Below are 24851 nucleotides of genomic sequence, written 5' to 3'. Positions count from 1 at the left end.
TAGCTTGACATAGACTAGGTGGTAGGTTGTTGTAGCTTGCATAGACATTGTCGTAGGGGAGTCCAGTCGCTGGTTTTACGATGACCTGCGACGACTATGACAGTCGCCTAAACAAATCGCCTAAGTGGGACAGGCCCTTCAGCCCCTGTTTGCCCTTGACATGCTTTACTCTGGTCTGATTAATTAGCATTTATGAGATGGATGGAAACAGTACAATGGCAACAGAACTTCAAAGACGTGGGTCAGGTCTCTACTAACCTTCTCTGCGCTCTCTGAATTTTCTGGTAGGTGATGAATAGGAAAAGATAACTATCATACGTGAGCAAAGGTCACCACAATCTGTGGGTTCTGCTCCCCCAACAGATAGCTACACGTTGCAATGCGAAGAAAAGTCTGTGAAAGCGTAAAGTTTCGTACAAACTATGGTGTTTTAAAGCTCATTTGGTATCAAATCTCGTGCTAATTTGCCCCATATGCCAATAAAAAATGGTGCTCTGTATGTTATGTGTTACTTCCCCCTCATGGTTAAAAAGCTTTTCAGGCATTTCTATTGAAGGGGCTTTTTTCCCACTCGTCCATCGACTGACAATCACAACTCACTCCGAAGACGTACAGGTTTGTAGGTTAATTGGCTGGGCAAATGTAAAAAATTGTCCCTAGTGGGTGTAGGATAGTGTTAGTGTGCGGGGATCGCTTGGCGACGCGGACCCGGTGGGCCGAAGGGCCTGTTTCTGCGCTGTATCTCTAAATCTAAAATCTAAATCACTGACTAAAAATCACTTGTGATGTATGATCGGACAGCAGATGAAGCAAAGCTCACGACTTAGTTTTTTGTAAGATGCTTTCATCTATTATCTTCTCCGTATCCATCTTGACCCAGAATATATATAAGTTGAAACTCTGGATGTAAGCAAATTTATCTAGGCCAAGTACATTTCCTACACGGCTATTAAAGGACCACATTGATAAATTGGCTCCCTCATGAAGTAGCTCGGCTTTGGACCACGCATGCTCAAAATTCCTCAGTGACTCCTCCATGGCCACCATCCAAAGATAAGTTCTTGATTTAGACAAAAAGCCTTCACTGTGGAACCAGGAGGAACAAGTGAATGAGGTCAATGGGAGTAGGAATCAGTTAAGATGTAAAATAGCCTGCCAGTTCTTTAGGACAGATTTCACACTGCTGCGCAAGGAATAGTGTTCCTCATTAAATTAACAAATCTGCTGATATAAGGGATACGAGGCATTCCATTTAATCTAAAGATGAATTAAATCCTACGGTAATTGTAAGTAAATCTGGAAAATAAACAATACCAGTTATGATGACCATTAAAATACTAATTGTTGTGAAAACCCGACTGGTTCTTTGAGGGAAGGAAATCTATCTTTACTTGATCTGTCCCATCAGTGAGTCCACACACATTGTAGTGCGGCTGGCTTCTGAAATAGCTGAAGAATCAATTCAGTTCAGACAAATTAATTAGTGGTGTGCAATAAATGGCTTTGCCAGCCATGCCCACATATGTCGCATGAATAAATAAATGGCTCTCAAGTACACGATGGCACAATTCATTTTGAGATAAATTACAGATGGGCAATGAGCGACTTTGCCAGTGGTTACCACATCTGCTGAAGAATAAATAAAAGATTAGAGGCATAGAGTGATGCAGTGTGGAAACAAGCCCTTCAGCCCAACTTGCCCGCACCGGCCAACATGTTCCAGCTACCCCAGTGTGTCCCAGCTACACTAGCCAGGCTAGTCAGTCCCAACTACACCTCTCGAGTGCTTGATGGTGGTGAGGAATCCTGCCTGGATCAGGACATGTTGGCAAATCTCAGGCTTGGTAGCCTCCGTTATCTAATCAGCACCAATGGCTGGCATGGATGCATGCCAATGGCACGTCCTCAGAAAACAATTACCTAAAACGTGCAGTATTAATGTTACATGGCACATTGTAAGCAATAGCAATTCTGCATGTTGTTCTGGTGAATAGCCTGGAAGAAGAGTGAAAGGCCTGGATAGACTGAATGTGGAGATTATGTTTGCACTCGTGGGAGAGTCTAGGACCAGAGGCCACAGCCTCAGAATAAAGGACGTATCTTTAGAACGGAGATGAGGAGAAATTTCTTTAGTCAGAGGGTGATGAATCTGTGGAATTGCAGGTGAAGTCAATGGATATTTTTAAGGCAGAGATTGACAGAATCTTGATTAGTAAGGGTGTCAGGGGTTCTGGGGACAAGGCAGGAGAATGAGGCTGAGAGGGAAAGATAGATCAGTCATGATATATCAGCTAAAAGTGACAAATTCCATTCACAGGTATCAATGTTGCATATTCTTTCGATTAGCAAAGTATGGATTTTCTACCGTTAACTAAAAAAGAAAATAGTCTCTGGGCCCGGGGTCTTAGTTTTGGCCAAAACCATCACTGAACCCTTGCTAATTATCTTCAAACATAGATGGAGGTTGAAGCAGTCCTATCTACAAATGTGAAATCTGATTAACAATCATCAATCAATCACAAAGATATTACTGGCAAAAACTGAACACATTACTTAAAAAGTGGCCTCACCAACATCTCGTACAACTTTAACATAACATCCCAACTTCTATACTTAATACCCTGACTGGTGAAGGCCAATGTACCAAAACATTTTTTGTAACCACCCTACCTACCTTTGTCCCACAGGGAACTATTTACCTGTATTTATAGATCCCTCCACTCTACAACACTCCCCTTGGCCCTGCCATTCACTGTGAAGGTCCTGCCTTGGTTTTACCACTCAAAATGCAACACCTCGTAATTATCTGTATTAAATTCCATTAACCATTCCTCAGCCCACATGCCCAGCTGATCAAGGTCCTGTTGTAATTTTTGATAACCATCTTCACTGTCTACAATACCATCTACTTTAGTGTTATCAGCAAACTTTTATATTCTCATCCAAATCATTGATATAAACTACAAACAACAATGGGCCCAGCACCGATCCATGAGGCAATCCACTCGTCACAGGTGTCCAGTCCAAAAAGCAGCCTTCGACTGTTAATATTGGCTAAATTAAAGACATTATAAAATGGAGAATCCCTGCATTTGTCAGTATTGCACAGGTTTCACTGTTTGTCCTTGTTAGCTTCCGTCGAGAGCTTTCCATGCAATACAATGCATTGAGCTGTTGTATTATTGGGTTAGGGAGATGCCTGTTATGTATGGAGTTAATCGATATCTGTTATTGGGTAAGAGTAAGACGACCCCCTGTGTGGTTCGGCCCTCAGGTTTGCGGGGCATATAAAAGACGGTGATCACAAGGTTCATGGTCGATCCTCAGGAGAACTGCTGGAGTGTTTCTGTCTACACGAGGCCTAGAGGGCTTGACTAGATAGAAGCAGGGATCAAACCCGCGGTGGGGATAGTAGGTACAGGGTATGATCTGTGACACGCTTATAATTTCGCTAGAATAAACTTTAATCTTTGCATACTCAGTGTTTTTTACTGAAACTAGACTGGTGGGGAAGCTCAGAAACGAGCAATTATTACTACTATAGCTAAGGTAGACACAAAATGCTGGAGTAACTCAGCGGGACAGGCAGCATATCTGGAGAGAAGGAATGGGTGACGTTATGGGTTGAGACCCTTCTTCAGACTGATGTCAGGGGAGTCGGTGGGACAGAGATAGCCTTCCATTATGGCTGGGTGATCAGAACTGCAAACAGTACTCCAAGTGTGGTTTCACCAGCAACTTGTACAGCTGCATCATGATGTGCTAACCTTTGTACTCAATACCCTTCCCAATGAAGTCAAGCATGCCAAAAACCTTCACTACCCTGTCAATCTCAGTCCCCAATTTCAGGAAACTATGCACCTGCACTCCTAGATCTCTCTGCTCTGAAACACTCTCCAGGGCTCTATCATTTGCTTTGAACGTCCTGCCCTGGTCTGACATTCCAAAGTGCAACATCTCACACTTGTCAGAGTTAAATTTCATTTGCCATTCCTTAGGCCACCTTCCCAACTGATCTAGATCCTGTTATGTAAACTTAGATAACCTTTCTCACTGTCCACTCTAACACCTATTTTGTGTCAACTGCAAATTAACTACATAGCCATTCAAATATTTAAGGCGGAGATTAACAGATACTTGATTAGTAAGAGTGTCAGGGGTTATGGGCAGAAGGCAGGAGCATGGAGCTGAGAGGGAAAGATAGATCAGTCATGATTGAATGGCAGAGTAGACCTGATGGGCCCATTGGCCTAATTCTGCTCATAACTTATGAACTTACGAACTATAAAATTGTTAAGGTTTATAACAAACTACATTGACTGCTGTGGCATTTTACATGCCTCGAATCAGAGAATCAATCGTCCACAATTATCCTTTGGCTCCTTCCTCCAAGCCACTTTTGGATCCAACTATAGACACAAAGTGCTGGAGTAAATCAGCGGGTCAGGCAGCATCTCCGGAGAGAAATAATGGGTCGGAACCCTTCTTAAGAGAATCTAACTAGATTGCTCATTTTGAATTCCATGCAATCTTATCTTCCAGACTTGCCCAACATGCAAGGATCTTGTCAAAGACCTTACTAAAGTCCATATAGACTCAGAGAGAGTAGCTGCAAAGTATACCCGACCCTCCATCTCAGCACATTGAAGATCCTTATGCTTCCATGGGATCTTTAGACATGCCACTGAATGTTACAGTATGTTAATTAATACACGATTTATCAACACAACATGCCAATTGACAATCTAATGGCAGGCATCACAGATATCACTCATGCTAGTGAGTCTTCATAACATCAAAAAGTACATTTAAAGGTTGTATTTGTTAACGGCAAAATTGTGCATGGATTTGCAGTATTTTCATGATAAACGGAATAACATTGGAGTAACAAGAGATGATGAATGTGTGTTGGTCGTGGCTTGGTTGATAGCAGTCATGCTTCTGACTTGCTCCCACTGCACAGATTTAAGCAGAGGATTCTACGCTGACACATCAGCAGTACACCACTGAGAGTCATTTTATAGATTACACATTAAATCAAGGCCCTCTCCATTCTCACATTGACTGTGAAACATCTCATTACAATATTTCAAAGAACAGCAGTAAAGTTACTGTAGCCAACATTCATCCTTCAATTAACATCATTAATATCTTATTATCTATTTATAACATTCCCGACCATGCGAATTTCCAACACACAAATTAGTGCTGTGTTTTCTTTCAACACTTCAAAAATGCATAGATATTCGTAATACCGAATTGCCTCAGATTGAGAACACAGAAACAGTCCATTGAGTCTATGGCCACCGTTAAGCACCTACTTACTTAATCTTATTCTAAAGTCACTTTGTTCCCCCCCGATAAACTCCCATCAGATTCTACTGCTCAAAAATTGCACACGAGAAACAATTTACTTACAAGCATATCTCAGGGACACGGGAGGGAACCCACCTACTCAAAGGAAGAACATGCAACCTCCACAATGAGAGCTGGCAATCAGAATTAAACGTAAATCGATGGAGTTCTGAGGTAACAACTTTACTGCTGCGTCTCTGTGCTAACTCTATGTAAATGCATGCCTTTTCTTGTTCTCAGTCAAAACATTTACCAATCTGTGCGATGTGACCTGAGCAATATGGCTGTTTTCTTTTAATACAGGAGTGTTTCTTCAGTAATACAGTACAGGGGTTTTCCCCATAATTGTAAATTTATCTTATCGTGCGGAAAATTTGTTTGGCATTTATAGCAGTCGATGATTAATACCATAGAATTGGGAAGAGATCAATCCTTGCCTTCTGTTGCATTAGCTCTGTGCTACTTTGGATTGCAAGTGAGTTTATCACATCAATCTAAGGGATTATTGATAGTAATAAAACTGTGATTCCAGCAATGACTATTGACTTAAATCACTGGAAAAGCTTTGCATAATTGAGAACAAATCAAAAATGAAATGGGCAGCTGGGCACTTTGCCCAGTACTTGCAAGTAACAATTTTCTAATGGCTTGGAAGGACTTCATCCACAAAAAACTCCAGGACATGTTCAAATAAATACTGTGGGCTACCTTTCTTCATGCAGCTCCCTGCGGTAATCTTCGCCTACGCTAATGGAATGTGGCAAGTTGCCGTTTGTACTGAATTGGCAGGTCTTATCACTGCCACCAGACGGCCATGTTGCTCCCAGCCCGATACCTTCACACTTGGACCAGGACCTATCTGTATTTGCCAGCATCCAATGCTGGGTCCAGGCCAAGGCTGGTGGCAGTGGCATTTACTGGTCCATCAACTAGATATGGAGTCCGAAGGACAGTGCAGGTTTTTGCAGCAGTCCCATCTCCTCTCTGGCTGGGAAGACAAGCTGGTGAACTTGGATCACGTTTAACAGGTGAATGTATGACAGCCCCGTTCAAATGAAAGGCAGAATTCAGAAGCTAATTAGTCTAAATGTGTGATTTATATATGTGTATACGTATACATGCACGTGCACACACACACACACACATATATATATATAGAAGGTATACTATATATAGAAGGAGTAACTCAGTGGGACAGGCAGCATCTCTAGAGAGAAGGAATTATATATATATATATGTGGGTATTTGTGTGTGTGTGTGTGTGTGTGTGTGTGTGTGTGTGTGTGTGTGTGTGTGTGTGTGTGTGTGTGTATACAAATATACATACACACACATATAATTTATGGTAGTATTGTGTGCAGATTTAGTCTCCTAATTTGAGGAAGGACGTCCTTGCTATTGAGGCTGTGCAGCGTAGGTTCACGAGGTTAATCTCTGGGATGGAGGGACTGTCATATGAGGAAAGATTGGAAAGACCAGGCTTGTATTCGCTGGAGTTTAGAAGGATGAGAGGGGATCTTATAGAGACGTATAAAATTATAAAAGGACTAGACAAGCTAGAGGCAGGAAAAATGTTCCCGATGTTGGGGGAGTCCAGAACCAGGAGACACAGTCTAAGAATGAAGGGGATGCTGTTTAAAACTGAGGTGAGAAGAAACTTTTTCACCCAGAGAGTTGTGAATTTGTGGAATACTCTGCCACAGAAGATAGTGGAGGCCAATTCACTGGATGAATTTAAAAGAGTTAGATAGAGCTCGAGGGGCTAGTGGAATCAAGGGATATGGGGAGAAGGCAGGCACAGGTTACTGATTGTAGATGATCAGCCATGATCACAATGAATGGCGGTACTGGCTCGAAGGGCCTAATGGCCTACTCTTGCACCTAGTTTCTATGTTTCTATGTGTATACATGAGCTTTTAATTGGAATAATGCTTTTAACCAGTTAAATTTTAATACTTTATTTTTGAGCAGACCCAAGTGATTTTGAGCATTTGTGAAAGTCAGAGGGTAGCGAGCCTGTTAGTCAGCCTAAGATTTACCACCACAAGTTGAACAGTAATGTGTTCAGACCAGTGGCCTAATATGAGCATTTTATTTTATCCTTGTGAAGATTACTTTCATGTGAGTCTTAGCCCATCCATAGGAGTAAAGCTCCTTCCTGCTCTGATTCATCACCAATGATCCTGGAGTGCGGACATTGATTTTTTTTAATGAGCAGCTTTGATGCAGGTTACCTGAAAACAGTGGCATTAAACTATTTGATGTTAACTCTCGGGATTATTGGATTCTGTTTAGTTGGCAATGCACTGTTTAATAGAACAGGTTTGCAATAATACTGCCTTTAAATAATAATACCCTCATAAAAACATTCAAACTACTCAGGCACTTAAGAGTGAACTCAGCACTTGGCGAGTGAAAAGCCCAAGGGGAAGCAGATAATTAAACGCAATTTGAAATTAAAATAGAAAATGCTGGAAGTGTTCATCAAAGCAGTATTTATAGAAAGGGTAACAGTTAAGAGTTTCAGTCTGTGACCTTTTTGTCAGTTCTGATAAAAAAATCCTTGACCTGAATTGTTTCTCTTTCTACAGATTCTGCCCGACCTGCTGACTGTTGCCAGCATGTTCTGTCTTCATTTCAGATTTGCAGTACCTACCCTTTGTGTTTTTCATTCATAATTTGGGGCCTGGTAGGACTAGTTAATTGAGGTAGATAACGGCTTTGCTTGGAAAGACTCCCACCCAAGTGCATGCGCAAGGCCCGATGTAAAGAGTCCTTCCATACTGCACGAGGGAAGCTTTGCATTTGTAAGAGAATAACAAAGGGTGAAGGTAGAGTGTCCATTTGCACATGCATGACAGGAAATATATTATGGGTTTCCATACAATATATTTTCTAGAGCACTCGGTGGGCCGAAAGGCCTATTCAATGCTGCATCTCTAAACTAAACATTATCTACATCACTTCAGGCTGGACTCAGAAACTGTCTAGATCAGGTAAGGACAGAATATCTCCTTCCTGAGATAACCTCAGTGAATCAGATAACTTAGTTTAGTTTAGAGATATAGTGCGGAAACAGGCCCTTCGGCCCACTAAGTCCATGCCGACCAGTGATCCCCGCACATTAACACGATCCTACACACACTGCAGACAGTTTACAGTTTTCACCGAAGCCAATTAGCCTACAACCTGTGTAGGAAAGAACTGCAGATGCTGATTTCAATCGAAGGTAGGCACAAAATGCTGGAGTAACTCAGCAGGTCAGGCAGCATCAATGGATGACGTTTTGGGTCGAGACCCTTCTTCAGACTGATGTCAGGGGAGGGGGCGGGACAAAGATAGAATGTAGTCGGAGACAGTAAGGCTAGTGGGAGAACTGGGAAGGGGGAGGGGATAGAGAGGGAAAGCAAGGGCTATCTGAAGTTAGGGAAGCCAATGTTCATACTACTGGGGTGTAAACTGCCAGTAATATGTAAACTTTTGTAAGCGTTCCCTCCAAAACGTTCCCTCCACAACTCCCTGGTCAACTCATCCCTTCCCACCCATACCACCCCCTCCCCAGGTACTTTCCCCTGCAACCACAAGAGATGCAACACCTGTCCCTTTACCTCCACCCTCGACTTCATCCAAGGACCCAAAGAGTCTTTCCAGATGAGGCAGAGGTTCACTTGCACCTCCTCCAACCTCATCTACTGTATCCGCTGTCCCAGGTGTCAACTTCACTACATCGACGAGGCCAAGCGCAGGCTCGGCGATCGTTTCGCTGAACACCTCTGCTCAGTCTGTCTTAACTCACCTGATCTCCTAGTGGCTCAGCACTTCAACTCCCCCTCCCATTCGCAGTCTGACCTTTCTGTCCTGGGCCTCCTCCATTGTCAGTGAGGCCCAGCACAAATTGGAGGAACAGCACCTCATATTTCGCCTCGGTAGCTTATACCCCAATGGTATGAACATTGAGCTTTCTAATTTCAGAAAGCCTTTGCTATCCCTCTCTATCCCCTCCCCCTTCCCAGTTCTCCCACTAGTCTTACTGTCTCCGACTACATTCTATCTTTGTCCCGCCCCCTCCCCTGACATCAGTCTGAAGAAGGGTCTCGACCCAAAACATCACCCATTCCTTCTCTCCAGCGATGCTGCCAGACCTGCTGAGTTACTCCAGCATTTTGTGTCTTGCCTACAAACCTGTACTTCTTTGGAGTATGGGAGAAAACCGGAGCACCCGGAGAAAACCCACGCGGTCACGGGAAGAAAGTACAAACTCCGTACAGACAGCTCCCATCGTCAGGATCGAACCCGGGTCTCTGGTGCTGTAAGGCAGTAGCTCTACCGCTGCACCACCGTGCCACACTTGTGACGATGATTCACTTAATTCATAATCAGATTATTGATACGAGGTTTTCATTTCAGATTTACTTAACAGCACAGATTTTAATTCCTTAGCTGTGATGGGATGTGAAGTCAATAGACAATAGACAAATGACAATAGGTGCCGGAGTAGGCCATTTGGCCCTTCGAGCCAGCACCACCATTCAATGTGATCATGGCTGATCATTCTCAATCAGTACCCCATTCCTGCCTTCTCCCCATACCCCCTGACTCCGCTATCCTTAAGAGCTCTATCTAGCTTTCTCTTGAATGCATTCAGAGAATTGGCCTCCACTGCCTTCTGAGGCAGAGAATTCCACAGATTTACAACTCTCTGAGTGAAAATGTTTTTCCTCATCTCCGTTCTAAATGGCCTACCCCTTATTCTTAAACTGTGGCCCCTGGTTCTGGACTCCCCCAACATTGGGAACATGTTTCCTGCCTCTAACGTGTCCAACCCCTTAATAATCTTATAAGTCATGTAAGTTAGAATAGTATTCTGCTAAAGTAGCTGCTTTCTTACCATTTCCATAATATATACCATACAGCTGACTAATTTTTGATCCATTATTAGATCACTCTTGTGAAAATCCATCTTCTAGCAAGATGATAACGGTGAGCAAGGCCTGTTCCAACCCAGGATAAAGGCACTTTCTGTCTGGTTGCCAGATACTGGATCGGAAATATACCCTGCTGACATGTATTTTGATGTTGCCTCCCTCTGGGCATAACTCCGTTGACTTTATTGTTCATTTTTTTATATCAAAGATATCTCACTGTTGTTATGGACCTGGGGTTACTTCATTGGTCGCAGGGAGCCACACAGTATAATCATCAGTGACTGGAATGTGCAGCATATTGCTGAGGAAATTGTAACCTAGCAAATGTCACCAAGGAAACAAATCTGAAAGATAGGCCACTGGATGATTTTTTAAAAACTTTTTTTTGACTGATTGAAACATACAGCATGGAAGCAGCCCCTTCGACCTGCCGAGTCCATGTCGACCGTAGATCACCTGTTCACACTAGTTATACTTTTGCATCCACTCGGGGCAATTTTACAGAAGCCATTTAACTTCAAAATTCACATGTCTTTGGGATGTGGAAGGAGCATTGGTTAGGTCACATCTGGAATATTACGTGTTGTTCTGGTCACACTGTTACAAGAAGGATGTGGAGGCTTTAGAAGAATGAATATTGCCTGGATTAGGGGTATTAGCTGCAGGGAGAGGTTACACAGTCTTGGATTGTTTTCTTTGGAACGCCAGAGGTTACGGGGAGAAAATTATATATAAAATTATGAGAGGCATAACTAGGGTAGAGAGTTAGAACCTTTCACCCAAGATGGAAAAAATAAATACGAGAGGGCATAACTTTAAGGTGAGAGGGGCAAAATTTAAAGGAGATGTGTGGGACAGCTTTTTATTACACAGAGGGTGGTAAGTGCCTAGAATACGTTGCCAGGATTGGTGGTTGAGGCCGACACGATAGTGGCATTTAAAAGGCTTTTGGATAGGCATATGATATGCAGGAAATGGAGGGATATGGACAATGCACAGGTAGACAAGAGATGGTTTCGGCATTATGTTGGGCACAGACATGGTGGGTCAAAGGGCCCATCCTTGTGCTGTAATGTTCCTATCTTCTATGTCAACTGGTCCACCTGCAGGAAGCCTAGGCAGTCACAGGGAGAACGTGCAAACTCCACACCAATTGCATCTGAGATCGGGATCGTGAGGGGATAGCCCTACCAGCTGTGCCATGGTGCTATCCCAAACATTTCTTATAGGATCTGGGGTGGCTTAGTGGCGCAGCAGTAGAGTTGCTGCCTTACAGCGCCAAAGACCCGGGTTATATCCTGATTAAGGGTGCTGTCTGTGCAGCGTTTGTACGTTCTCCCTGTGACCACATAGGTTTTCCCCGGGTTCTCTGGTTTCCTCCCACACCCCAAAGACACAGTGGTTAATTGGCTTCTGGAATTTGTGAATCGTCCCTAGTGTTTAGGATGCTGCTAGTGTATGGCGTGCTCGCTGGATGGGGGGTCAAAGGGTCTGTTGGTAATACTATCTCTTAATGTTCATGCTTCCACCAGTATCACTAAATAGATTATCAAGTCAATGCCTAATGAAAATTGATGGACATGTTTTCTTACAGAAATGACCATACTGTAGAAGTGTTTAATTGGCTGGGAAGAGCTAAGCGACATTCTGAGGTTTTGAGTTCTGCATAAATGCAAGCTTTTTTTGTTTTTGATTGGATTAGTTGGGAAATAGTCCAATTAATTGAATGACCTACAGCCAGCGAAATTGCCAGGTCATTCTGTAATCTGGTTTTTGACCAAATAAACATGTCACTGACAGAATTTTTGATTGTATTTATATACATATCCATATGCCACGGATTTCATGATGAATGAAAATTTTGATTCTGTCGGAAACAGTTGGTAAAATCCAATTGCCGCTTGGTCTCTTAGTACTTCTCATAGGGTGGGAGTAATACTAGACATATCTGCAATTATCTGTTATATATTCTTATTGCATTCGTAGTACTGCAGTTTTCATTTAACAATGTCTTGGAGTGATCATAATTTTTCACATGTAATTCCTCTAAATGATGCAGGATAGCGTGGTTATTTAGACATTTTACACAAGGACGCAGATATGAGCTTTCTCCAGTGTCCATTTTGATCTGTACCATTGGCTTCTGCGTTGGGCTTTCATATAACTCAAATCAGAGTACGTGTCAGATTGATCAGCATGGTTGCAAATAAAAGTTTATTTTTAATCACATTTATTGCCTCAATTTATCTATGTATCTGTGCTATCTGACTGAGTCTTATACTTTATTAATGTTTAGTTTAGAGATACAGTGCGGTCACAGATTCTTTGCCCCACTGAGTCCGCGCCTACCAGCGATCCCCGCACACTAACACTATCCAACACCCACTAGGGACAATTTACAATTTTACCAAGCCAATTAACCTACAAACCTGTATGTCTTTGGAGTGTGGGAGGAAACCAGAGATCCCAGAGAAACCCACGCAGGTCATGGGGAGAATGTACAAACTCCGTACAGACAAGCACCTGTAGTCAGAATCGAACACGGGTCTCTGGCGCTGTGTAAGGCAGCAGCTCTACTGCTGTGCCACTGTGCTGCCCCTGAACTATCCTATCTCTAAACTAATGCATCCATCTTAAGGGGTCCTGGACCAGCGATTCTCCCTATCGTCCCTATCTCTAAACTAATGCATCCTCTCAAAGGAATATAAGACAGGCACATGAGCAGACCACAACATGTCCCTGCAAGCCTGGTTCACAGTTCAGAAAGACCATGGCTTTTCCGAACTGGGCCTCAAATCCACGTTCTTGCCAATTCTTCATAAACAACTCATCCTTGGGCAAATAATCTGTCTATCTCTGATGTGGAGCATTCCAAAGATTCAAAACACAAAAAGAAAACAAAATCTTGCTCTTCTCCAACTTAAATGGATGATTCCTGTTGGATAAGGCAAATAAAAAATGGAAAGCTGATCGGAAAATGGAAAAATGGAAAGGTTAGAAAATAGCCGGATATCTGGATATCTTTCGAAAGTGTGGGAGTGAAATTTAAAAGGGAGATTGGGTAACCAAAGAGAGGGTATGAAAAAATATTGGCAAGTGTAATCAAAGAAAGTCCAAATATGTTTTATTAGTACCGCCTTTGCAAATGAGGAGGATGTTTTAGTAAAGATGAAAGAGTGTGAAATAATAGATTGGATAAAGATAGTACCGAGGGGTTTAGCATCTTTGAAAATTGATGAAATGCCAGCCCCAGATGAAATATATTCAAGCTTGTTCTAAAATGAGGAGACACTAATTATAATTTTGTTATCCTCCTTGGGGCAGGGTTACCAGAGATTTGGAGGACATTTCAGCAAGAGCTATCTTCCACTGGGAAGGGTGAATGATACAGAAATAGCCCACGGAATTCAAGAGGGAAAAGCTGCTTGAATGCAAAATTGGTTCAGTGACATTAAGCCAGGCATAATTGGTTCTTTGTGATTGGAAGAGTGTTGCTAGTAAGGTTTCAAAAGGTCCTGTACTCAGAACCTTGGTTTCGGTAATATACATTTATGATATGAACTTAAGTGTGGGAGGCAGGATAAAAGTTTGCAGATGCTACCAAAATTTCATGTGAGAAGGAACACTCGAGCTGGGGTAGTTGGTTTGTTAGTTGGGCAGTAAAGTGGCAAATGGAATTTAGACCAGAGAAGTGTATGGTTATGCATTTGGAGAGGTGCAACAAGGCAAGAAAATGCACAATAAATGTGAAGGTGTCCAGTGTTGCAGAGCAACAAGGGGCTTGGAGTGCATGTCCATGCATGTGTAGGTAACAGAACAGGTCAATAAGGATCTGATGGGCTTTTATGTTTTTGACCAATCTGCCATACAGGACCTTCCCAAAAGCCTAGCTAAAATCCATCTGGAGAAAATCAAATGCTGTGTTTTCTTTTCTCCTCAAATGATTCAATCAAGGAAGGCAAACATTATCTTATAAATAAATCCACGCTAACTGTTCCTGATTAGACTGCGTCTTTTTAAAAGGGGTTTACATTATCCCTTAGAATGGATCCGAATAATATGACCACTTCAAAATTAAACCAACTAGCTTACATACAAATATATTTGTAGATGGCTGTAAAAATAATAGGAATGTAATAGTTCCTAAAATTGTCTGGGACTGCAGTCGTGTTGAGGTCTTGGATGAGTGGAATTTGTTAAGGAAAGTTCCCTCAAGGAATATATAAATAGCCGTATAAGAACCAGGGCAAGAGAATGAAGTGTCAGTGGTAGTACACAGTGCATTCGGTTTAATGGGAACATGAGGGGCAACTTAGTTTATTTTAGTTTTGTTTTCCACACAGAGGGTGGTGGGTGTGTGGAATGAGCTGCCAGAGAAAGTGGTCGAGATGGGTACAATGACATCATTTATAAGACTTTAAAAAATATATATATATCAAAAAATACGTTATTCAAGGAATAAATATATACAAAACATGTTCCTTCCAAGACATTTGGACAGATACATGGACAGAAAACGTTGAAAGGATTATGGAGCAAATGCAGACAAATGAGAGTAGCTCAGGTAGGCAACCTTTTCGGCAAGAATGAGTTGGGTTGACCAACCCTCATTCATCTAAACTTCAATGAGATTTGACTTAACCTCTTCATAATATTCTCCTTCATATACCAAACATAAGCTCTGAATTTAACAGTATTCTTACTGGGCAAAGACAGTTTTCATTGGATTCTAAGTTGTGGACCATATACACTGTAACGTTCAAAATGTACAATGTCTTTAAGAAGAACACTTTGAAGATTATCTTAGAACAATTATCTTTCACAAGATGATTACAGTTAGCTAACACAGGATCACTGGCAGAGGATTCTTGATTGGAATTAATTATCTTGATGTAGTATCACAGTGTGTGCATGCTCTCTCGTTTAATGTCATTTATATGCATCAAATTTCAATTCTTTGAAACTGGATGACTAACTTTTCCACAAGCAATAACGTTAATAAAATCAACAATATGAAAATGAATGCCGCAGTTCAGAATATTCAGCAGATCTGAATATCTATTTTAAAGATTAAAAAACTGAGGGTATTAGCCCTGCTTTTAATAAAGCTTTTGCTGCAATTTAGTGGAACAAAAATAGCTGCTCCTTTTTAAATGCCAATCAGAGTCCAGGGAAGATAATCCCTGGGCAATGGCCTAATTACAGTATTGTGGTGGGGACGGGAACATTACATTTCTAAAACTAATTAATGTGGTTATTTAAAAAAAATGTTTAAAACATGGCCTTGCAGCAGAATACAATTATTCCACACTCTGTGCAAACTGGAAAGAACTATATCTGGGGGTAGCCCAGACCTCGACGTTGACATTGCTTGCTTCCATCTCTGAGATGAAAGATTGTGTGCTTAAATACCGCTCTGAAGATTTGAGCACAATATCTAGATTGATGATTCAAAGTCGTTCAGCAGTATTTGCTCTCTTGTCAGAGATGCTGCGGTTTCAGATTATAGAATCATGAAATTAGTTTAGTTGGGTAGCGGTAAAGTTGCTGCCTTACAGCGCCAGAGGCATGGGTTCGATTCTGACTATGGGCGCTGTCTGTATGGAGTTTGTACGTTCTCCCCGTGACCACGTGGGTTTCTCCGGGAGCTCCGGTTTCCTCCCACTCTCCAAAGATGTACAGGTTTGTAGGTTAATTGGCTTTGGTAAAATTGTAAATTGTTCCTAGTGTGTAGGACAGTGCTAGTGTATGGGGATCACTGATTGGCGCAGACTCGGTGGGCCGATGGGCCGATGGGCCTGTTTTCGCGCTGAATCTCTAAAGTAACATAAAGTCTAAAATAAAATGTGCATTTTCAACTTCTTTAAGTCTTGTCTGCTGGGAGAGGGGAGAGGGGATCTTGCTACACAAATTGGCTGCTGTGTCTCCTGTACTACATCAGTGACTATGTTTCAAAGATGCTTTAATTGGTGTCAGGCGTGTTAAGTTATACAGGGTCAGGAAAAACACTGCAAAGATGAAAATCTCATTTATACGTACTCCTGGTTTCAAAGTTTGCCATATGCACCATGGTCTGAACCTGAGACAAAATGCTGGAGTAACTCAACGGGTCAGGCAACACCTCTGGAGATAAGGAATAGGTAACGTTTTCGGGTCAAAACCCTTCTTGAGGCTGAGAGTCAGGGGAGAGGGTAGCCAAAGGTATGAAAAGGTACAGGACAAATAGGGCCAGCACTGATAGCCAAAGAGCCTACAATGGACCATTTTTGGCAGTGGAGGAAGTGATAACAAAGAGATACGAACAGTGAAACTAGCAGGAGGACTAGGATGGGGGAGGGACGGGGAGAGAGGGAATGCAAGGGTTACTTGATATTAGAGAAATCAATATTCATACTGCTGGGTAGTAAGCTGCCCAAACAAATATGAGGTGCTGTTCCTCCAATTTGTGTATGGCCTCACTCTGACAGTGGAGGAGGCCCAGGGCAGAAAGGTCAGTTTTGGAATAGGAAGTGGAGTCTGACCCTTGGTGTGAGAGTACTATCACTGGACACAGAACATCTCTTGTCCACTGGTCTGGTTCACATACTCTCCCTCTCCCTCTCCCAGAATGCCCACTATCCAGGTATTCCCATTGGGAAACCTATCACGGACTCAAAATGTTATATTTTTTAGAAATACAGCGTGGAAACAAGCCCTTCGGCCCATGCTGAACCATCCTTGGGATGTGGGAGGAAACTGGAGCACCCGAAGGAAACCCACATGGTCACAGGGAGAATGTGCAAACTCCACACAGACAGCACCCAGGGTCTCTGGCGCTGTGAGGTAGCAGCTCCACCAGCTGCATCACTGTGTGGCAAGAAAATAGCAGAGGAGTAATTACTATCGAGGGTCATTAAAAACGAAGGAACATCAAAGAATTAATCTTAGTCAACTTTAGTTCTTCTTCATTAAATGAACCAGAGTACAAAATGAATCTTTCACCAGACTTGGACACCTATTAGCTTGTGCGTTTTACATTGTAGGCTTAATAAAGCTTAAATTACAATCTCCTATTGAGACACTTGCACGTAACCACTCACAGTTAACAAAAGAAAGAGAAGGAACGCAGACCAGGATCAAAACATCTTACCAATAAAGTAGTTGCTGCCCATTGATGCCATCTCCTCCAGGAGAACAAATCCATCCACAGTGTGCAACAGCGAGATACGCTTCCCATTTGAGACAAAGCACTGTTGGAATTCAGCTTCTGCAACCTCCCAAAATCCAACAGAAGCATCTATCCCATTCAGTTTAAATCTGGAAGAAAAAAAACTTGGATTGTAAACGGGTTCAGACATTTACAAATGCTTGATCGAAGAATTGATTTCAATGGCTCTTACTTTGAGCTTTATAAAGAAATGCAGCTCCCATTTCGCAGAGCGTTCTGCTTCACCGTCGAAAGGATTGTGAAAACTTAAGCCACTTGAAAACTAACTTGGGGTACCATGTACTGGATCCCTCCGCCAGGCCTCATGGGAATTGATGCTACCCACAAAATCATGAGTTAAGTTTGATTGTAGGAGAGCTTGGGTAGGAAGGAAGTGATGATATACTGGTTTCATTCTACAGTAGCCTGAGCAGATAGCATCTGAAATGTGGCCTCCAAGTCTCCTTTCCCACCTAAAGCAACACTAAAGGACTTCAACAAAAGTTCACTAGGTTGACCCTGGGATGCAGGTTTGTCGTACCAGGAGAGAATTAGGCAGATGACATTTAATGGCTTGATGTTTGAAGAATGATAGTTGATCACACTGAAATATTCAAAATTCTTCATGGGATTTGGTGGATTGAGGTGTGATTGTTTTCCCTGGCTGCTGTTTCTACAACTCAGGGTCAGTGTCTCAAAATATGGATTTGGCCATTCGGGACAGAGATGAGCAGAAATTTCTTCACCTAGGAAGTAGTGAACTTTGGGGCTCATTAAAGGTCGATGGAGATAGTGTTGCCAAGTTTATTCAAGACGGTGATACATAGATCATAAAAAGATACTAAGGGAAATAAGGGACATAGGGTTAATGCAGATTGGTAGCGTAGACGGAAGGAGCTGAATAGCCTACTTTGCTTCAACTTCATACTGTATCTTCTTATCTGGCCATCCTTGAAATAGCAAGAATGCTCCTCAATGAAGTAGAATGCTACTATACCGCTGGGCGCTGACAAATGCGTTGCTTCCAATGTGGCTTAGTGGCCATTCAGATGGCTTGACCTACATAAGAAATCCCCCACACATTTGCCTACTGATGGTAGATGCATAAACATTATAGAAGAAACTACTTGGGAGTAGGGGTGTTGAAATTCAATTTTAGTGCGAGTTAAGAAGTAAAACAAGAGATAAAATAAAAACATGAGTAAAATCATACAAAATGGCAAAATCCACTGCAGATTCTGACACCTCGGAAAGAAATAAAGAGCCAAAAGAAAAGACAAAACAGAAAATAAACACAAAGGAACCTGAGAAAAATCTTGCTTCATGGAATTTTTACAATTACAATATAAAAAAGAGGTAGACACAAAATGCTGGAGAAACTCAGTGGGACAGGCAGCATCTCTGGAGAGAAGGAATGGGTGACGTTTCAGGTCGAGGCCCTTCTTCAGCTGACTAGGGTCTTGACCTGAAACGTCACCCATTCCTTCTCTCCAGAGAAGCTGCCTGTCCCGCTGTTGCTCCAGCATTTTGTGTCCATCTTCAGTTTAAACCAGCATTTGCAGTTCCTTCCTACATAAAAAAGAGATAGTCAGACTAATGTGTGGCTCTTAGATATGGATAGCTGTGATGATATAAATGGAAATTAGGCAATGGCAGAATTGATGAATGATTATGTTGTGTCAATATTTACATTAGAGGAGGAGGAGAGAACCATAGTTATAAGAAAGACATCCAAGGAAACTGATATTGAACCAGAGGCAAGACTTGCCAAAATCAAAATAAATTAAGTGAAAGTAATGAAGAAAATATTGGCACTGAAAACTGACAAATCCCTGAGGCCAAATGATTTGTATCCCAGTTATTCAAAGAACATTGATGAGAACATTGCAGATACCGTATATATTATAAACTTTTAAAGTGTGCTTGATTCAATAATTCTACTTTCACATGGGAGGACAGTTTATGTCACTTTAGGAAGAAGTATAAGGGAAGAATGAAGGAATTATAGAACATTTAGCCTGCATTTGTTGGCAAGAAATGATTGAGATCCATAAGTAAGACTGCAAGCTGGCTTTGACAATTGTCAATGGCTCAGGGGTTAAATAGGTTTGTGTTCTCCAACCTTGCTCTAGTCTTATGCTTCTGCTGGCACATCGTACCTGTGGTTATTTATGGAGTAAGACAGCAAGTTTCTTTGTCGGTGGCTATAAAGTAGTTGAACAATGATACGGAAGAATAACTGTACTTGTGCAATTGGAAATGCCAAATCCATTCAATAAGAACTGAACAGAAGTATCTTTACCTTAGTGCAGTCTTTTCAGGTACTTCAAGAATAGGTGGCTGGCTATAAATTGATTCATTGGAGCTTTTGTTTCCACAGAGAAAATTTGAAGCATTGATCTGATTGATAAAGAAAAGTTAAAATTGTTAGCAGTCTTTGAGGATGTTTTGAGAGTTATACTAATTAAAAAAACTTATACATTAATTGTATAGCCAGGCTAATCCGGTTATTTCATCAGTGATTCACATGACGTAGTCATACAGCATACAGCAGACCCTTTGGCCCATTGAGTCCACAGCAGCCATTGGCACCCATTTATGCCAATCTTATGCACATCCCATTTTATTCACTCTACATTCCCATCAACTCCTCCCAAATTCTATCACTCACCTATACACAAAGAGCAGTTTACAGATGCCGATTAACTTACCAACTGGTACATCTTTGGGTTGTGGGCCTAAACCAGAATGCCTGAAAAAAATCCATGCAGATACAGGAAGAGCTTGCAAACTCCACAGAGTAAGTCATCAGGATTGAGCCTGGGTGACCGGAGCCGTGCGGCAGCAACTTTACTAACTGTGTTACCCAGTCTATAGAAATATTCAAATAACTCTGATACCCGACTGCTATTTAGACCTTTCAAAAGTAAAGTGTCTGACTTTGGAAATTATGCAAGTATAAATTTCCTCTAGTTAAATGCAGGGGAGGATAATGTGATTGGCCAAGATTGCAATGATGTTCGGAAGAGAACTGTGAATGAACAGCAGAGTTTGTGTTAGTGTGATCCAGACCTCTGAGCCCAGGGGTTTGGAATGGGCTGGAGAGCAGATGAAGGTGCATCAAATCCCTTGCTCCACCCTTGGACTTACCATCAAATCAAGGGCATTCTGTAACCTATTGTGCGAAGGGAATTGGTACACTTGTATCTAATCCTTCAGCTTTTTTACATCTACAGATGGCACATGTGGAAGGCCATATTTATATGAACAGCATCACTCACCTTCATGAAATAAGTAGGATTAGCTAAGATTTTGTTTATTTTTCTCTATTTGACTCTTGCCTCTTGAAACACATGACAAGCCCTCTATCCAATTAATGGAGATTGTCATAAGCTTCTCATTTGGGGATGGACACAAAACGCTGGAGTAACTCAGCGGGTCAGGCAGCATCTCAGGAGAGAAGGAATGGGTGACGTTTCGGGTCGAGACCCTTCTTCAGACTGATGTCAGGGGAGGGGGCGGGACAAAGATAGGATGTCGTAGGAGACAGGAAGACAGTGGGAGAACTGGGAAGGGGAGGGGAAAGAGAGGGACAGAGGAACTATCTGAAGTTAGAGAAGTCAATGGGGATGTGCTTCATTGAAACTCCAAGAAGAGCCATTTTTATGACTGGAGCAACTCGTGCAATTCCCACTGGGCAGCCCAGCTGATGTGTTCCTCTATCTCTTTGCATTCATAACTTTATTTGAGGATGCTATCGTCATGGTGGTAATATATTGGAAGTATCAGTTGCGCATGACATACTGGAACAGATGTTTCAATCAAATCTCTCGGTGCATTTCCACAGATAGTTCTCTACTGTTCACTGCAGCATAATAAAATATACCTTTGGGGCAGCACAGTGGCGCAGCGGTAGATTTGCTGCCGTACATCGCCAGAGACCTGGGTTTGATCCTGACTACGGGTGCTGTCTGTGCGGAGTTTGCTCATTCCCCCTGTGACAGCTTGCATTCTCCCTGGGTGCCCCAGTTTCCTCCCACTCTTCAAAGACGTGCAAGCTTGTAGGTTAATTGGCTTGGATTAATTGTCCTTAGTGTGCAGGATAGAACTAGTGCATGGGTGATTGCTGGTGGAAGCGGACTCGGTACGCCAAAGGGTCTGTTTCCACGTTATAGCTCTAAATTTTAAAACAGTATAGACAATAACGGTGACTTATGACTGCGTGGTAAAGATCAAAGTGATTGCATTACAATAGACAATAGACAATAGACAATAGACAATAGGTACAGGAGTAGGCCATTCGGCCCTTCGAGCCAGCACTGCTACTCACTGTGATCATGGCTGATCATCCACAATCAGTACCCCGTTCCTCCCCATATCCATTGACTCCACTATCTTTAAGAGCTCTATCTAATTCTCTCTTGAACGCATCCAGAGAATCTGCCTCCAGTGCCTTCTGAGGCAGAGAATTCCACAGATTCATAACTCACTGGGTGAAAAAGTTTTTCCTCACCTATGTTCTAAATGGCATACCCCTTATAGTGTGGCCCCCGGTTCTGCACTCCCCCAACATTGGGAACATGTTTCCTGCCTCTAGCGTGTCCAATCCCTTAATAATCTTATATGCTTCCATAAGATTCCCTCTCATCCTTCTAAATTCCGGTGTATACAAGCCCAGTCGCTCCATTCTTTCAACATATGATAGTCCAGCCATCCCGGAAATTAATCTCGTGAACCTACACTGCACTCCCTCAATAGCAAGAATGTCCTTCCTCAAATTTGGAGACCAAAACTGCACATAATACTCCAGGTGTGGTCTCACCAGGGCCCTGTACAACTGCAGAAGGACCTTTTTGCTCCTATACTCGACTCCTCTTGTTATGAAGGCCAACATGCCATTAGCTTTCTTCACTGTTTGCTGTACCTGCATGCTTCCTTTCAGTGACTGTTGTACAAGGATACCCAGATCTCGTTGTACTTCCCCTTTTCCTAACTTGCCACCATTCAGATAATAATCTGCCTTCCTGTTCTTGCCACCAAAGTGGATAACCTCACACTTATCCACATTAAACTGCATCTGCCATGCATCTGCCCACACACACAACCTGTCACCCTGCGTCCTCATAGCATCCTCCTCACAGTTCACACTGCCACCCAGCTTTGTGTCATCTGCAAATTTGCAAATGTTACTTTTAATCCCTTCATCTAAATCATTAATGTATATTGTAAATAGCTGCGGTCTCAGCACCGAGCCTTGCGGTACCCAGCTAGTCACTGCCTGCCATTCTGAATTTCAAAGCAATTACTTATGGTACCTGTTCACACAATGTGACCACCACTGGCAAGGCTGGCTTAATTGCTCAACTCCACTTGCCATTTCTGAAACAAACATGTTGCTGTTGTCTGGCACCATATCTGTCAAATCTGGTGAAGACTACAAATTTCTTTCCCCAGAGAAAATTGGTGATTCCTTGTTTTTAAACAAAAATCTTGCAGTTTTAAAATAATGTGTATATCTCGATGTAATCCTGCACACTGCTTGCAAGATATCACCTCTCCCTAGGTGCCATCTTAGTTGTGTCACCATCTTAGTTGAGGTTCTGCTTCCATTTGCCTATCACTCTCACAGCAGATGGCATCTCACTGCCCCTCCACTCTGCTCTGAACCATTTGGAAAACAGGAACACATACACAAGGCTGCTGTTCATCAACTACAGCTTGGCGTTCAACCTTTGCAACTGGATTCTTGTCTTTCTCATCGGCAGGCCTCAATCAGTGTGGATTGGTAATAGTATCTCCTCCTCATAGACCATCAACACAGGTGCAACTCAAGGCAGTGTGTTTAGCCCCTTGCTCTATTCTCTTGACACCCATGACTGTGAGCCGAAGCGCTGCTAAAGTGCCATCTACAAACTCGCCAACAATACCACTGTGGTTGGCTGAATCATCAATGGTGATGAATCATCAATACAAGAGAGATAGAACACCTGGTTGAGAGGTGCCACAACAACAGCTGCTCGCTCAACATCAACAAGACCAAGGAACTGATTGTTGACCAGAAAGGGAAAGTCGGGAAATTGCACATCAGATTCTATAAGTGGGCCAGTGGTGGAGAGAGTGTGCAGATTCAAATTCCTGGCTGTTAGCATTTTGGATGCCTGTCCTTTACCCAATACACAGATGCAATCACATCGAATTTGTGCCAGTGACTCTACTTTCATAAAAGTTAAAAGAAATTCAGTATGTCTTTGAAAACTGTAATAAACTTTAACCGATGCGCTGTGGAAGTTATCCTGACTGGTTGTATCATGGCCTGGCATGACAATTGCGATGCATAGGAACGCAAGAGGCTGCAGAGAGTAGTGGAGTCAGCCCGGTCCATCATGTGCACAGCCCGCTCCACCATCGAAAGCATCTACATGAGGTGCTGCCTCAAGAAGGGTTCCTCACCATCAGGACCATGCTCTCTTCTCACTGTTCCCACTGGGCAGGAGGTACACAAGTACGAATGTCCCATGCCACCAGGTTCATAAACAGCTACTTTCCTACAACTACCTGGCTCTTGAACCAACCTGCACAACCCCAATCCTACCTTGACAATGGAACACTGCAGTACATCTCTTGCACTATAATGGACGTGTTTCTTTTTCCTAACTATGTTTCTGCGCAGTCTTCTTTCTTATAGAATTTCATGTGTAATTTATAGATAATGTATGTATAATTTGTTGTTGTGTGTTTGACCGAGTCTATGTGCCTGTGCTTGGAAACAAGATTTGTCATTGTACCTGTACCTCACTGCTCTCATGCCTATGACAATAAACTTGAACTTAAATTTGTGATGGTAACTTTATTAATTCCGTTTTTGAAAAAATGTTGCTCATTAAATTCCCCATCTGTTCTGGTGGGATTTGAACTCCCACCATGCCATTCAAAGCCAAGGAACCTGACACAAGGAAACAAGAACACCTGGGCCTCAAGGTGTTCAATATGATCATGGCCTGTCTGGCTGCCTGTCCGTGGGTGCGGGGGGAAGAGAGTGGAAGTTTTGTTGCCTTCCATCACAGTGAGGGGGTGTTTGGAGTCACTGTGATGGATGTTTGTGTTGGGGTCGTGTGTCCTGTGTTCTTTTCTTTTTTGCTGTGTCTTGTGACTGCTGAAATTTCGTTCGGTATTTATACCGAATGACAATAAAGTTCTGTTATACTGTTATACTGTTATACTGTGCAGGTCTCGACCTTCTTCTATGCCAGTTCTCCAATTCCAACATCTCCAACACACACTTTCCTCTTGTTTGCTCCCTTTGGGCCTTTCACCCAGTCCTGAATATTTCATTTCCAATTTCTGGTGCGACATACACTGCCTCAACTTATTCATGCCCCTCAATC

General features: G+C 42.4%; 1 protein-coding gene across 2 annotated transcripts in view; it reads right to left on the bottom strand.

Annotated features, from left to right (window-relative positions):
* Nucleotides 1–24851, bottom strand: part of dner (delta/notch-like EGF repeat containing) — a 220659-nt gene that overhangs the window by 84430 nt on the left and 111378 nt on the right. For both annotated transcript variants that reach the window (XM_078410395.1, XM_078410396.1), the window contains exons 3-4: nt 19769–19866; nt 17410–17576 (exon numbers count right to left, since the gene is read on the bottom strand). In XM_078410395.1, the coding sequence (XP_078266521.1) occupies nt 17410–17576; nt 19769–19866 (265 nt within the window). The remainder of the gene's footprint in view (nt 1–17409; nt 17577–19768; nt 19867–24851) is intronic.

This window comes from Rhinoraja longicauda, chromosome 13 (assembly GCF_053455715.1).
Source record: "Rhinoraja longicauda isolate Sanriku21f chromosome 13, sRhiLon1.1, whole genome shotgun sequence".
Classification (NCBI taxonomy): domain Eukaryota; kingdom Metazoa; phylum Chordata; class Chondrichthyes; order Rajiformes; family Arhynchobatidae; genus Rhinoraja; species Rhinoraja longicauda.
This window is presented reverse-complemented; position numbering and strand designations above follow the sequence as displayed.